This window comes from Gopherus evgoodei, chromosome 3, assembly GCF_007399415.2.
Source record: "Gopherus evgoodei ecotype Sinaloan lineage chromosome 3, rGopEvg1_v1.p, whole genome shotgun sequence".
In the NCBI taxonomy this organism is placed as follows: domain Eukaryota; kingdom Metazoa; phylum Chordata; order Testudines; family Testudinidae; genus Gopherus; species Gopherus evgoodei.
Window position 1 is genome coordinate 65823849 of NC_044324.1, and position 14447 is coordinate 65838295.

Below are 14447 nucleotides of genomic sequence, written 5' to 3' on the forward strand. Positions count from 1 at the left end.
GCAGCACTCACCAATTATTCTCTGTGAGCACCCCTCCCCCCGTCCCAACTTAGCCCCAGACCTGCCGCAGCCGGTGAAGGGGGTGGCCCAAACCCAGCCCCAGCCAGGACCGGCCAGGGCACCCCTCCCCTCCCCAGCCCCAACTCAGCCCCAGCCTGGACCTGCTGTGGCTGGGGGAGAGACACCCATCCCTGCTGCAGTGGGGAGAGGCACCTCTGCCCCCCAACCCAAGCGCTGCTGCGGGGAGAAAGAGCTGGGGTGGGAGGAGTTCTCTCTCCCAGCCCTAGTCTCAGAGCACCCTCTTGCATCCCAAACCCCTCATCCCTGGCCCCACCCCAGAGCCCACCCTCACAGCTGGAGCCCTCACTCCTCCACACACCCCAACCCTCTGCCCCAGCCCTGAGCCCACTCCCACACTCCGAACTCCTCAGCCCCACCTCCCACCATATTAATTTTGTTATGTGCACCAATATGTGACACATCACCTCCATATTGGTGCACATAACAAAATTAATTCCACAAATGGATGGGAAAAATTAGAGAGAACACTGTGAGTGAGGTAATATCTTTTATTGTACGAACTTCTGTTGGTGAGAGAGACAGTCCAATAAAAGATATTACCTTGCCCATTCTTGTCTCTCTAATATCCTAGGACTGACATGGCTACAACTACACTGCATATCTTGAGTTGGCATATTTGATTCTACATACATCAAACCCTTTCCCGTATCCTTTCAGCAGGTCAACCTCCTATTGAAGCCTTCATCGACAGGTACGTCTGTGTAAGAAGCAGGAGATTAGCTGAATTGATGGTGGACACCCAATCTGCTTGTGTAAATTTAACATACATAGGTTTTTAAAGTAATATCATATGACCCATTATTTAAATACAGAAAGGGCAGAGTAAGTGAATCTCTGGTTTAGTGGTATATACAAGATGGGCAGGGAAAGATATGAAAAGTTAAAGTAGAGGTTGGAGTTGGAACCTCAAAACTGTTGTTTTTGATAGATTAATCTAACATTCTATAGGGGCAGAATTACAGGATCAGATAGTCTCAGTCTTAAATAAGATTTTTGTCTAGAAATTTAAAAGTGTACCACTGGAAATCAAAGTATTAGTCACTTTATTATAATTACTTGTATCCAGGCATCTTGTAAACTAAATGCAATAGAAAAAGTGTAACTGCCTCAGTCAAAACAGCCTACAAGAAAAGAAAGAAAGAGAGGTCACACTGACATGTTGAAATCTCAGTAAAATTCATGAAATAAATGTTAGTTGGGCATTAGTCATTCCACTGGCTTTGCTATGAAAATTGATTTCTTGTTGGGTATCTTGCCTGATCAAATTATTAAACACATTTCCAGAGTTGGAGGGGGAGGGAATTGTTTTTGATGAAGATGAGTCTGTAGATGTGGGGTCCACATCTGAGGTAGAGAATCAATCAACTTCTAGGTCTCTAGGCTATGAAAATAAATAGATAAAATATTGACACAGCTGTCTGGACTAAAGAGAATGTGTAGACCTAAATTTCTAGGTCACATCCTAAAGTGAAAAGAATTGTGAGCAACTAAAGGTCGGACTTCCATTTATTCCAGAGAACAATTTCTCAGTTATTGTCATAATATCACTTAGCACTCCAAACACCAAGCTAACTGCTCCTCTCACAGAAGCCTCTTCTAAGTTGTTAAAAATACTCATTCCTGACAAAGAATGTACAGGAACAAATGGGGAAGAAAGTTGAGCTGCAGGGGTAGCTAAGGCCAAAACCATCCTTAGCACCACTTCAGAAATTATAGTTAAAACATGCTTGGAGCAACCTCATTTAATTGAAATAGGAGAGCACATTTTTGGCTATTAACAAATTAAGCTCCACACCACCCAGGGGAGGCAGGGAAGTGTGTAAGCCACAGTACAAAGACCCCAATGGGGTTCCAAGTTTACTACAGCTAGTCAGTATTTGTTTCCAGATTTAATAATAAAAAACCCACATTTTATTTTTTAATTGTAAAGGAAAACTGTTGCTGTTTTCTTACTAACTCTAATATTTAACATCTCTCCATATCAAATAAACCTGGTGCGTTTCTAATATGGTGATGATGAGCACATTATAAATGGAAACTAGATTTTTCAAACTGACACCTTGACAAAAACAACCTGCCATTTCACAAAGTACATTCCTTCTGGCTTGTACACCTTCATTTGTAAGGGCTTGTCTACATCACAAAGTTGCAGCGCTGGTGAGGGGGTTACAGCGCTGCAACTTAGGAGGTGTACACATCTGCAGGGCATCACCAGCGCTGCAACTCCCTGTTTGCAGCGCTGGCCGTACTCCCGTTTTGTCTCGGGTGTAGAGGATCCAGCGCTGGTGATCCAGCGCTGGTAATCAAGTGTAGACACTTACCAGCGCTTTTCTTGACCTCCGTGGAATAAGCAGGTATCCCAGCATACCTGAGGAAGCCTCTCTGGTAATCAAGCAGGTCTCCTTCCCCGCGGTTTGCTCCGGTGTTCTCCGAATCCCCCCCCCCAAGCGGGTCTCCTTCCCCGCGGTTTGCAGGGGGGTTCGGGGAACGCGAGAGCAAACCCCGTGCAAGCAGGTCTCCTTCCCCGGTTTGCTCTCGCGTTCCCCGAACCCCCGTGCAAGCAGGTCTCCTTCCCCGGTTTGCTCTCGCGTTCCCCGAACCCCCCTGCAAACCGTGGGGAAGGAGACCTGCTTGCTCGGGGGTTCGGGGAACGCGAGAGCAAACCGGGGAAGGAGACCTGCTTCCCCGCGGTTTGCTCTCGCGTTCCCCGAACCCCCGTGCAAGCAGGTCTCCTTCCCCGGTTTGCTCTCGCGTTCCCCGAGCCCCCGTGCAAGCAGGTCTCCTTCCCCCGTTTGCTCTCGCGTTCCCCGAACCCCCCTGCAAACCGTGGGGAAGGAGACCTGCTTGCTCGGGGGTTCGGGGAACGCGAGAGCAAACCAGGGAAGGAGACCGGCTTCCCCGCGGTTTGCTCTCGCGTTCCCCGAACCCCCGTGCAAGCAGGTCTCCTTCCCCGGTTTGCGCTCGCGTTCCCCGAACCCCCGAGCAAGCAGGTCTCCTTCCCCGCGGTTTGCAGGGGGGTTCGGGGAACGCGAGAGCAAACCGCGGGGAAGGAGACCTGCTTGCTCGGGGGTTCGGGGAACGCGAGAGCAAACCGCGGGGAAGCAGGTCTCCTTCCCCGGTTTGCTCTCGCGTTCCCCGAACCCCCCTTGAAGCCGCCCAACAGCGCTGCAGTGTGGCCACATCTAACACCACTTGCAGCACTGGTTTCTGTAAGTGTGGCCACTCTGCAGCGCTGGCCCTATACAGCTGTACTAATACAGCTGTAACAACCAGCGCTGCAAAATTGTAGATGTAGACATACCCTAAGAGAGCTGCTGCAGGGAGGTGCTTCATTAAAGAGCCTCACATTCTCTTTTAAGCATATTAGAGAAATTTGCAGCAAAGGAGCTAAACCAAATCAAACCTTTACCAGTGTAAAGTGCACTGATGCGACACTCCTATGAGGTTTTGGAAGCCCTTAGGAGTTTGAACTTTCTGGTCTTTCTGGTGCTAACAAGAGTGAAAAACACATTACCAAAACATCCCTACTTTTGTCACTAAAGTCAACAGCTAGGACTCAGAACAGGCATGCAGATCTACTTAATAAGATAGACATTTTACATAGTCACTTTCTGGCGGTAATTGTGACGTTCAAATAAAATCACACAGACAGTCCGCGCACAAGGCAGGATTAGAATACAGGAGTTTCTGGCGTCCAGTCCCATGTCCATACCAATCCCTTCCCCATCTACAATAGGGGTCTTAAATCAAGTTTCCTTTTGGATTAGGGATTCAGCAACCACTATTCAGAAGAATTGCAACTGGAAGGCTGGGAAACAGCATTAAGCATTAACAAATTCCCTCTCACATCTCATTAAGCCACTTTTATGAAGGGAATTACTACAGGATTTCTGCCACATGTGACGTGTTCTGAGGCTGGCCGCTCCATCCTTGGAAAGGAGGAGCACAATTTACTCTTAATCAATCAATTCCCAAAGGAGAGATGGAGATTTATTTTAAATTTGTGAAGTCAGAACTCATGAAAATAGTGAAGGTTTTCCAATGAGAAATAGAAATCTGACCAATGCCCTGATTGAAGACAAGGCTACGTGGTCCACCTTCTCATCAGAAAGGCACACTCTGCTTGTGGCATTTGCAAAGGCTTATTTGCAAAGGATTTTAGTTGCTTGAACAGAGCTTCAGATCAATATGGGGAGGAGGGGATTATCTGTGTTCCAGCAGCACCTCCCCCTCCAGAGCGCCCATCCGTGTTGCAGGGAAAACAGAAATGGGGTTGTTCGGTAGATATATGAAGATTGAAATCTTTCCCTCTCCCTGAAGTAGATCTGTTTTGTTTTTTTCTGCTATTGCATCTCACAGCAAGAGCTTCACTCACAAATGTGTTTCCCTGTGAACATGGGACTGTTCAAAGCAAACATTTCTTTCTTAGCACTGAACCATGTTGAAAGGAGGCTTAGAATTGCTTAGCTGCATGTGTGAAGAGGCTGGCATTCCTGTTAGCAAAGAGAAATAATTGAACGTGGATTGCCTGTTGTGCCTGTAATCTTCAAGGTTAACCCTACGCATTCATTCATCCTTTGCATTCCTGCATTCACAGCCAGCACTTTGGGGAGCTAATTTGTACTTCTTTAATTTCATCCTCCTCAGAAATTAGAAACAAAGGACTAGGAAATAAAGATTCAAGCTGACTCTGGACCATCTCCTCTTAACAGTTACTCAACTGGTGCGCCCTGTCACTTCTTCATTTAGCATTTCCTCTTCCCTGTGTACTTTATAGAAAGGATTTGTGTCCAGACAACATTTGACCCTGTGCTGCTACTGGGAGAGGGGCATATTTTCTGGATTGGGTTGTAGCCTGCAGTGGAATGAACCACACTGGCAATGAATTCCAAGAGAACCCAGGTGACATCATTAAAACAAGATGAAGGCATATAATTCCTTTGCACTGATGAGCTAAGTACAGGCATGGGGGTCTAGTGAGGTTTAGGACAATAACCCAGAAAAACAGAATATGACATTTCCAGTGGAAGGTCCTCAAATTAGGAGCTTCTGTGCTCCATCTCATGCTAGAACAGGAACTAGAATAGCTCTGCTAAATGAGGAACTTGCACCTGTCAACATATTGAAGAGGAAAGCAAATATATTTTAAATCTAAACACTAGTCAATTGTGTTGATCAACATTTCTAAAACAACTCCCTCTAGGCGTTTTATTTGCTGGGCATCTTTGTATATTGTGTGTTTCCATCTACTGATTGTAAATCACCCATGGATGTGAACTGCTAGCTAAATACAGGATACTATCATACATTGATTGGTTCATACCTTTAACCACTGAAGTATGCTTTAAAACTCCTGCACATTGCCTGCCAAACTACTTTTTCTCTCCCCTATTCTTTTATCTGTCAAAGATACATGATCTTTCTTCTGCTGTTTTATGTCCACTTATTAAACATCCTCCTTCCTGCCAGTGGGAAATCAGAAAGCTGGATAACCTCATCCCTGTGCACTTGCCAACTCCCACTGAAAGGGAGCAAGCACTTCACCAAGTGGCTGGAATAAAGACAAAACACATCCCCTTACAAATGGGATTCCTGAAAAGATGTTTAGCCATTATGTAAAAGATTTTCTGCTTTTAACAATGACAGGTTTCAAAAAAGAGTGGGCAACTCCAAGCAAAATAATTCATAGCAAGTTACATTATAAAGGACTATGATTCATGGTGTGAGTTTGCCCTCCAGGGCAAAAGAAAGAGACACAACCAGAACTGAAGAAATCAAAGACAGTGGTGTCTCTTTTATTCCAGTTTTAACAGAGTCACAGTGAAGTCATTATATAATCCCCAACTCTGCATATGTCAGCAAGAAAATGAGAAAATAGTGACTGCTTCTAGGTGTGGGAAGGAAAAAGAAGGTAACTCTTGCTGAAAGGCAGAATTAAGATTAAGGTAATGGCACTCTGAATGCTTGAGGAGTGCATGAATTTGGGAGAAGGGAATATGTGAAGTGTTGGGTCTGGAGGAAGATGTGTGCAGAATGCTGGAGTATTGATTTTGGAAAGGTCTACATATGAGTTTGGGGTGAGCAGCCATGCACTGTGCCTAAAACTGGGTAGACTGGATGAGTCTGGGTGTATTGAAGGTCTAGATCTGGTGAAAGTGCATGCACAGTGCATAAAACTGTGTCTGTGTGCAGGTTGGGGAGTGCATGTGGGGTCAGGATGTTAATTGGCTGTTAGAAGAATATGTAAGGTCTGGGGTGCTGCGGAGTCGCTGGGCCTGGCTGTCACCAGGTGGAGATGCAAGCAGGGTGGAGGGCTCTGGATTGGCTAAAATGCCTCGGGGGGGCTGACTCTGGATTAGGTGGAGGTGCATGCAAGGGGCCGGTTATGCACAGTTCCATGGAGGGGGTGCGAGTATCACGGCTTGGCTCTGGACTGGGTGGAGCCAGTGTATGCAGTGTCCGGGAGCCAGGCTCTGGACTGGGTGCAGGTGCATGCCTGTGGGCAGGGTGTGCCAGGCGCTGGAGTGCGTGGAGGCGCACGCAGGTGGCGGTGGCAGTCAGTGGGTTCCCAGGGCCCAACACCCGCCTCCCGGCCCCAGCGCTACCTCCTCGAAGAGCTCCAGGCTGTAGGTGTTGTCGTCGTCGGCGAAGAAGAGCACCCCGGGCTGGGGCGGAGGCAGGTGCTGGTGTCGCTGCCGGAGCCAGGCCAGGCCGGCGTTGCGCTGCTCGGTGGCGCGGGGCAGGCCGGGCCGCTTGTACCTGCGCGGGGTGGGGATGTGCAGGTGGGTGCAGGGCAGGCCGGCCCGCGCCACGAAGCGGCTCACCAGCTCGCTGCGCCGGGCCGCGTCCTCCACCAGGACCCAATGCAGCCGCGCCACCTGGCGGAAGGTGTTGGCCAGGCGGGTGAGCTCGGCTTTCTGCACCGGGCGGCTGTAGGTGGGGGTGATGGCATAGATGGGGGGCAGCGGCGGCTGCCGGGGGGCTGTCGGCTGCGGGGGCCGGGCGGGCGGCGCGAGCGGCGCCCGGCTGCTGTCCGTGTCCAGCAGGAGGAGGACGATGAGCCCCCAGGGCAGCAGCAGCAGGAAGCGGCTGAGGAGCAGGGACTTCATGGTGCCCCCGCCAAGCAGGGCGCCGCCCTCACAGCACCAGCGGCGGCCGCCCGGGCTCCCGTCCCCATCGGAGCCGGGCGGAGGGGAGTAGCCCCAGCGGTCACGGGTCCGGTCACCCCCTGCCTGGCCACGGGGGCTGGCCACCCCGGGCGGGCAGGTCAATGTCCTGGGGACCGAGTCCGACGTTCTGCCCTGGGCTGCACCGAGCGGGTCAGTCACATGGCGCCGGGGCAGGGGGGGAGCCCATCCGGTGCCCAGGGCGCCTGCGGTTCCCCCTCTTCGCCCGGCCAGCCCTGCCGGGGGCTGCCTGCTCTCCTCGCCGCTCTACGCCGGCGGCTGCCGCCTTGCCGCCTTTCGCCACATCCCTCCTCGGGCCAGCCGGACCGTCCTGTGCGCGGCGCTGGTGGTGGCGAGGCGCGGAGCCCCCCCGCTGGGAGGGGGCGCGGGGATGGAGGCTCCTCGCCGGGTGCGCGGGAGGAAAGCGGGGCTGGCAGGGGAGCTGGCTCCCTCCTGAAAGGCGGCGGGGTCTTTGGAGAACAGGCAGCGTCTGCTCACGTGCTTAAAACTCCAGGGACCGGAGCACGGGGGGCGGGTAGGGGGTGTGACGCCACTAACGAACCAATGCTGTGAGTTTTAATCACCCTGCCCGCCCAGTAGCGCCCGCCAGCCGCGCGGGCTTCTGTGCTGCGGGACCGCCTGCCCGGGGCAAAGGAAGGGTTCTGCAGAGGGGCCAGCGGCCCCCCGCCTAGCTTCTGGGCTCTGCGTGCGGCGGGAGCTAACGCCTGGCCGCGGCCGGCCGGCTACCTGTGAGACAGCTATTGTTCCCCCTCGCCCGCTCAAGAGTAGCCCCTAAACTTCTTTTGTTTAGCAAATGTGGCAGCTCTAACACGCCCGAGCTCCTGGCTGCAGTGAGACAGTGTCTGTGCCCCGGGAGACGGTAACAAACGCTTGGTCAGCCATCCCCGGCCGAACCCGGCTCGTGCAGTTCACTCGTCTTCTGAAACATCCCATTCCCTGGGCAGCCGTGGTTGGGCCACAGAAAACAAAATGCCAACCGCGCCAACGCGGGATGGGAGCGCAGGCAGCTCTCGCGGCTGAACTGAAGGCGAGGGAATGTTCGGCTTTGCAGGGCTGGCTACGTGTCAGACCGTATCGCTGTGTCTAGTGCTGGGAAACGTGCGCCGAGGGTTAGCTGCGTGCAGGGCTTTACTGCTCACCTCCGAGTTGCCTAGAGACATTAAGTATCTGCAATGCAATTGTTTTTTAAATAAAATGAATTGTTCTGACATGAGGAAAAGTTGAATGGTAGAGTGTATGTATAGTGTATGCTGCCCACTTTTCTGCCATTTTTAACTGGAAGAATAATGTTCTGAGATAAGCAAAAATTAATATTTGTAAATGACTTGAAAACATTTCTTGCAGTTACATGTCTTTTTGTTGACTTGGTTTTTGTCATCTTTGTGTTTTTGTCTTTTCAGCAGCACTTTACATGTTTATTTCAATCTCTGAATAATCCATACTCTTTGCTGCATAACAAAACATTTTAAGAACAGTAGTAAAAGGCATTCTGACCTTCTATGACTGCCCATTTCTGTACATCTGAATCTCATTTTCTTGTTTTTTCACCATATCTCTAAATTTGCTTCAACTTTGTAACAAACCAACCCCAGGAACTGTTTTTTTCAAATCAAATATCAATCATATATCAGTATTTATTTCATCTGAATATGATACAATCTAGTGCTACAACAAACTTCATTCCCTCATAGGAGTGCACAAGAAGTTTCTGTTGCATTGTTCAGCATTTCCCATTCTCATTACTTAACATTAGTTTAAAAGTTTACTTGTTCCTTTACACTTCATGTGATGCAAAATAGAAAGATACACTGCTACTCATTATAATGAGAATTATACTATTTAATACATATACTGTATTACATTTATAGGCCAAATTATGGCCTCACCAGTGTAAATCTGGAATAATTGTATCTGACATCAGAATTTTTCCAATTTAGCAGTATTCAGTGGGATGATTCTGCTGTTAAAAAACATTCCTTATATTTTCAGACAAGACCATTAGCTGAAAGTACACATTTCTAATCAATTTTTATATATACACTTGTTATTTAAATGGACATATTAACCCAAAGGGCTCACAAACAGAAAGGACATTAGAGTGATGTAATATAAATTGAAATCTGTGTGACAATGAGAGTAACAAATGACTATGCACTGAGCATCTAAATGAGGAAACATCTGTGCAGTCTAGCAATAATTAGAGTTAGCATGTTTAGTGGAGAAATGGAAAGCTTGTTATGTGATTAATGAAATAATATGGAGGAATGCAGCAAGTCTAAGTAGTTCAATATATCCAAATCAAAAGCATTTCGTACCTGAAATTACAGTTGCCCGTTTTGTGCTGATGCAGCTTATCTAAAGGACAATAATCTAAATAACATCTCTGTCAAATGGCTGAATATGCCATTGTTTCCCCATTTACTGAACAATGATATTTACAGATGGTGCTTACTCAGGTAATGTAACCTATGTATTAAAACCATATCCCAATAAGATTTCTTTTTTAAAAGTTACAGGTCAATCTAGGGGAGTTCAAAGCTCATTATCTCCAAGATATTTGAGTATCAGAGCACCAAAAGCCCAGTGGGGCACAGACTAAAATTAAGGATTAGGAAGGAGTGTATTTTAATGGACATATTCTTTGTATAACACTTAGTATTTTCTCAGGAAGAATTATTCTCTTTAGTGGGAATTTTGTAGGAGTAATCAATACTAATATATAATACCTTAACAAAGACAGCAATCGGAACAGCTGGTATAATTGCAACAGTTTAGAAAGGAGCACAACCACTAACTCATCATCAAGGCAAGTTCTTGATGGAATATTTGATACTATTCCATCTCTGTAATTGACTATGTTCCTGGCATCTGGTAGCTGAATTCAGTGCTTATGTACATCAATTTGTATTTACTGTTTCTAGCTATATACAACATATTGTAATATATTGATTGGTTTTATTGATGGGAAGTACCCAGCTGTCTGACAATGTGTGCTCATATAAATGTCTAGATAAATATATCCACACAGTGTGAACTGTATTTATATATTGTTTTGTAGGCAACACATTCACCTGTTTTTACATCCACATTCTATGTAATTATTTTACTATGCCTATAGTTTTACTCTTAAACTGTTGCATGATATACATTATGACACAGCAACTGCATTTTGCCTTAGAGGTGGCTGCATTTCAATGGTAGATTAAGTACACAATGTGTAATAGAAGATGGTAATTAATGATTCAGACACATTTTCTTTTATATTTAAATATAGATTATTTTAGGCCAAGAGAAAAAGAGTGAGTTGTAAAGTGTTTGAAGAGTTTTGAAATTCCTCAGGTTGAAAGGCACTATATACAAATAAAATATTATTTATTAAAATTCTTTCAAATAAGCAAAGTAGAATGTTCTTGTTTTTGAAATTAGAGAGACCCACTCACATTATATAATGACTAAACATGCTATTTTTGTGTGGTAAGACTAGCTACAGATACATATTTTACTACAAAACACCTCTGTGCTATTTATTACCAAGATTGTTACATCTGATTTTGGGCCTCAGGTGTAACTATAAAACAAAGGGCCACACTCACCTGTGATGGATGGCACAAATCATTCCGTGACTCAGATCATTCTTCTAGTTGCACACAAAAGCAGAGTAGTGCATATTCAGAGTTGCATGATGGCGGGTGGGCATGCATTGCTCTTTAGAATCCAGAATGGTTTATTTGCAGAAGGTTATTGTGCTGAAAATATAGTATGGTGTTGTTGATCAGTGCCTCCTTTCCCCAATGCAGCTTTTTGTCATGGATTTGTCAGGAGATGGTGCCAAACTTTCCATCCTAGCTAGGTCTGCACAGGATTCAGGTGCCTTGAATAAGTTAAAGCAGACTGCAGGCTGTTGCAACATGCACTGACTGGAAACAAGGAGCCATAATGACAGCCAGTAATTACAGGCCTTCTTTCCACTGATCACAATCGCTCCAACATATGCATGGATTGGGGGAAATACATGGTATAGGAACTGTTACAGCTGGACTATCTGCGAATCCTCCTACACTTCCTCTAATCCTGAGGCAGCTCAGTTCTCTTTGCTTTTCTTCCACTCAGTCCCTTGGGCCACCTTTCACTCTCCCATTAGTGTTGCTACTTCTGATGTCATCCAGCCTATCTCCAGTCTCTCCTGTCATGCCTGTCTTGTTGGCAGAAAGCTTGACACTTTTACTTGCCCAAATAGCACTTCTCCCTGTCCAGGATTATAAGCAATATGGTTTCCCCAGGCTGATAGTATATCCATCTGAAGTTATAGTTGGAGATAGGAGTATTTGAAAGAAGCAATTAACATGGATTTTTCTGTGTGCTCTGCAATGATGGGACTATTTCACTCCTGCAGGAAACAGGAGCAAAAGCAATTAGATAAACATATAAAATGTTCAATTAGGGTAGAAGCACGGACAGCCAGACACAATCTTCATCCACCTCAAATAAACATGGTTTTGGAAACATACAAGGAGCTGATGATCAAAGTGAAATGGAATTGATAGAGCTATGATAGGGTTCCTTGGTGCTATGCTAGACTGGTCAGAGTTCCTTCTGTGTAAGGAGCAGTGGGGCAAACACTTTTTACAGGCACATCAATTCTGGTGTGACTATATTTCTCTGACATTTTTTGGCTTTGCCTTTGTGGATTCAAGTCTTTTGTGCATGGCTAAGCAATGTGCTAGTGAGATCTTGTGGAAGGTAGTCTTTGCAAGAGCATTAGATAAGTGGTTGAAAAAGTAGGCCTGAGTTGGGTGAAGTATCCCAGCCCCTTAATCTCAGTGTGATTGAAAGGCAAAAGTCACTTACATGGATTCTGAAATGCCAACAATTGGTGGCTGGCAGAAACTTAGCTATGAGGTCCACACTCTCAGTATGAGAGGTGGGATATTTAAGCATCACTATGCAAAAGCACTTCAGCCAGATGACCCATAAAGATGTCCCAGGATGGGGCAGAAGGATGGGGTTCCTCCATGGCAATCAGTAGGGAAAGGATTTGGCCAGGTTCCTTTCCCAAGAGTTATTTTTCAAGGACGATATGCCTTCTGTTGTTATTGTGATTAATGCAGCTGTGGTCAAGCTAGGCAAATTTCCCTAAATCATTATGTGCATGTCTTCCTCACACCATGTCCTTGGCAAATTCTGTATAATTGGGCTGTAAGGCTCTCTGTCTGCTGTTTAATATGCTCTTTACTGATATGCTCTTTATTAGCACTGGTGGAGTGTGTGGTTTTTGGGTTTGTTTGTTTCTTTGTTGTTTTTTACAATTATGTTGTCTCTTACATAACAATGTTTAAACAGCATTTGTGTACTCAGACTATCCGCAGGCATGTTCAAATTCCTTGATGTCTCACAATTTTAAGGATTAGGGCTAGATGTTGTAACAGAAACAGAGCTGCAAAGTACATTATCTTGACAGATATTTAGGGCCAGATGGTGCACTGATGGCACTGCCTGCATGAAGGGCAGTGTAGAGGTGACTGCCAATAGGGATTTCCAGGAAGGATTGTGGCCCCAGGCAGTGCAGAGGAAGTGCTTGTGATGTACTATCAAAGGGAACTGTCTGAGGCCATGGCTACACTTACAGTTCTGCAGCGCTGGTAGTTACAGCTGTGTTCGTACAGCTGTGTAGGGCCTGCGCTGCAGTGTGGCCACACTAACAGCTACCAGCGCTGCAGTGTGGCCACATCTGCAGCATTTGCAGCGCTGTTGAGAGTGGTGCATTGTGGGCAGCTATCCCAGCATTCAAGTGGCTGCAACGTGCTTTTCAAAAGAGGGGGGTGGGGTGGAATGTGACAGGAAGCGTGGGGGAGACAGAGAGAGTGGATTTTTGGAGCTGACACTGTTCTCAGCTCCCTGCCTTGCAAGTTCTAAGGACTGGAAGACACACAGTGCCTACCTTCAATCATTTTAAAAGTTCTGACCCCTTCCCCGACCCCCTCTTATTCACTAAATGCAAATTATGCACTCCTAAATAGCCGTCAGACCAGATAAGCATCTGCTCAACATGGACTTCCCTCTCCCCCTCTGCTGTGTGAGCGTGCTGTTTCTCTCTTCAAGCAAACAGCTGTGAACATTCCAAAGTAATTCCCCTGCCTGCCTCCGCTCGCTCAGCAAACAGGAGGTGTGTTTGTTTTTTAAATAAGCAGTTTGGCTGAATTCCGAGCTCCCCTTTCTTCCGGTTTGTTGTGGACAGGAATTCTGGGATACCTCCTTATACCCCGGAGGCCAATAAAAGCGCTGGTGGTGTCCACACTTGCTGACCAGCGCTGCATCACCAGCGCTGGAATCGCTACACCCGAGGCACGACCGGGTGTACAGCCAGCGCTGCAACCAGGGAGTTGCAGCACTGGCTGTGCTTTGCAAGTGTGGCCACATCCTGAGTTGCAGCGCTGTAACCCCCTCACCAGCGCTGCAACTCTCCAGTGTAGCCAAGCCCTGAGATTGCCAGGACTTTGCAGGTTTGGGGTACCCTTCTACCAGGATAAGGCACTTGGATACTACTGTGTTGTGCCCACATGGTTTTGGAAATATATAAGGAGCTGATGGTCAAAGTGAAATGGGATTGATAGAGCTATGATAGGGTTCCTTGAGGCTATGCTAGACTGCTCGGAGTTCCTTCTGTGTAAGGAGTAGTGGGGCAAACACTTTTTGCAGGTACATAGACTCTGTTGTGACTATATTTCAAGGATGATCCCTTAAGAGAATTATTCTCTTCTCCACCTTTACATGCCCATATAAGAGCATAATCTGGCCCTTAATATATAGTCCTGGAGCATTAAAATTACATCTCTCCACAGTGGATTTCCTGTCCTGTAGGGTGAATTCTATTGAATAACAATGAGTACCAGTAAAAGAGGAACTCTTCCTGCATAGCAGGTGAAGTTTTCACAGTCCAGGACTGTAATATTGTTGTAAATAATATAATTCTACCAAATATGTCCGATCAGTTATGACATTTGAGAAGGACAAACTATCATATCCTTTGCGAAAACACAAGGCAAATAAGTTATAGCCGTCACAACTTTTCCCAAAGAATGCACTGTTTGTAATTCTCAATTGATGCAATTTTACATAGTGTAACTACCTGTCAAAGTTTTCACTAAGGATGAGATATTATAGAATTCTCAAATGGCATCA

General features: G+C 46.6%; 1 protein-coding gene across 1 annotated transcript in view; it reads right to left on the reverse strand.

Moving 5' to 3' along the window:
- Positions 1 to 7208, reverse strand: part of B3GAT2 (beta-1,3-glucuronyltransferase 2) — a 41258-nt gene extending 34050 nt beyond the window's left edge. Inside the window, exon 1 of the mRNA XM_030555692.1 lies at positions 6687 to 7208. Within this exon, the coding sequence (XP_030411552.1) occupies positions 6687 to 7190 (504 nt within the window). The 5' untranslated portion in view covers positions 7191 to 7208. The remainder of the gene's footprint in view (positions 1 to 6686) is intronic.
- Between the last annotated feature and the right edge of the window lie 7239 nt (positions 7209 to 14447).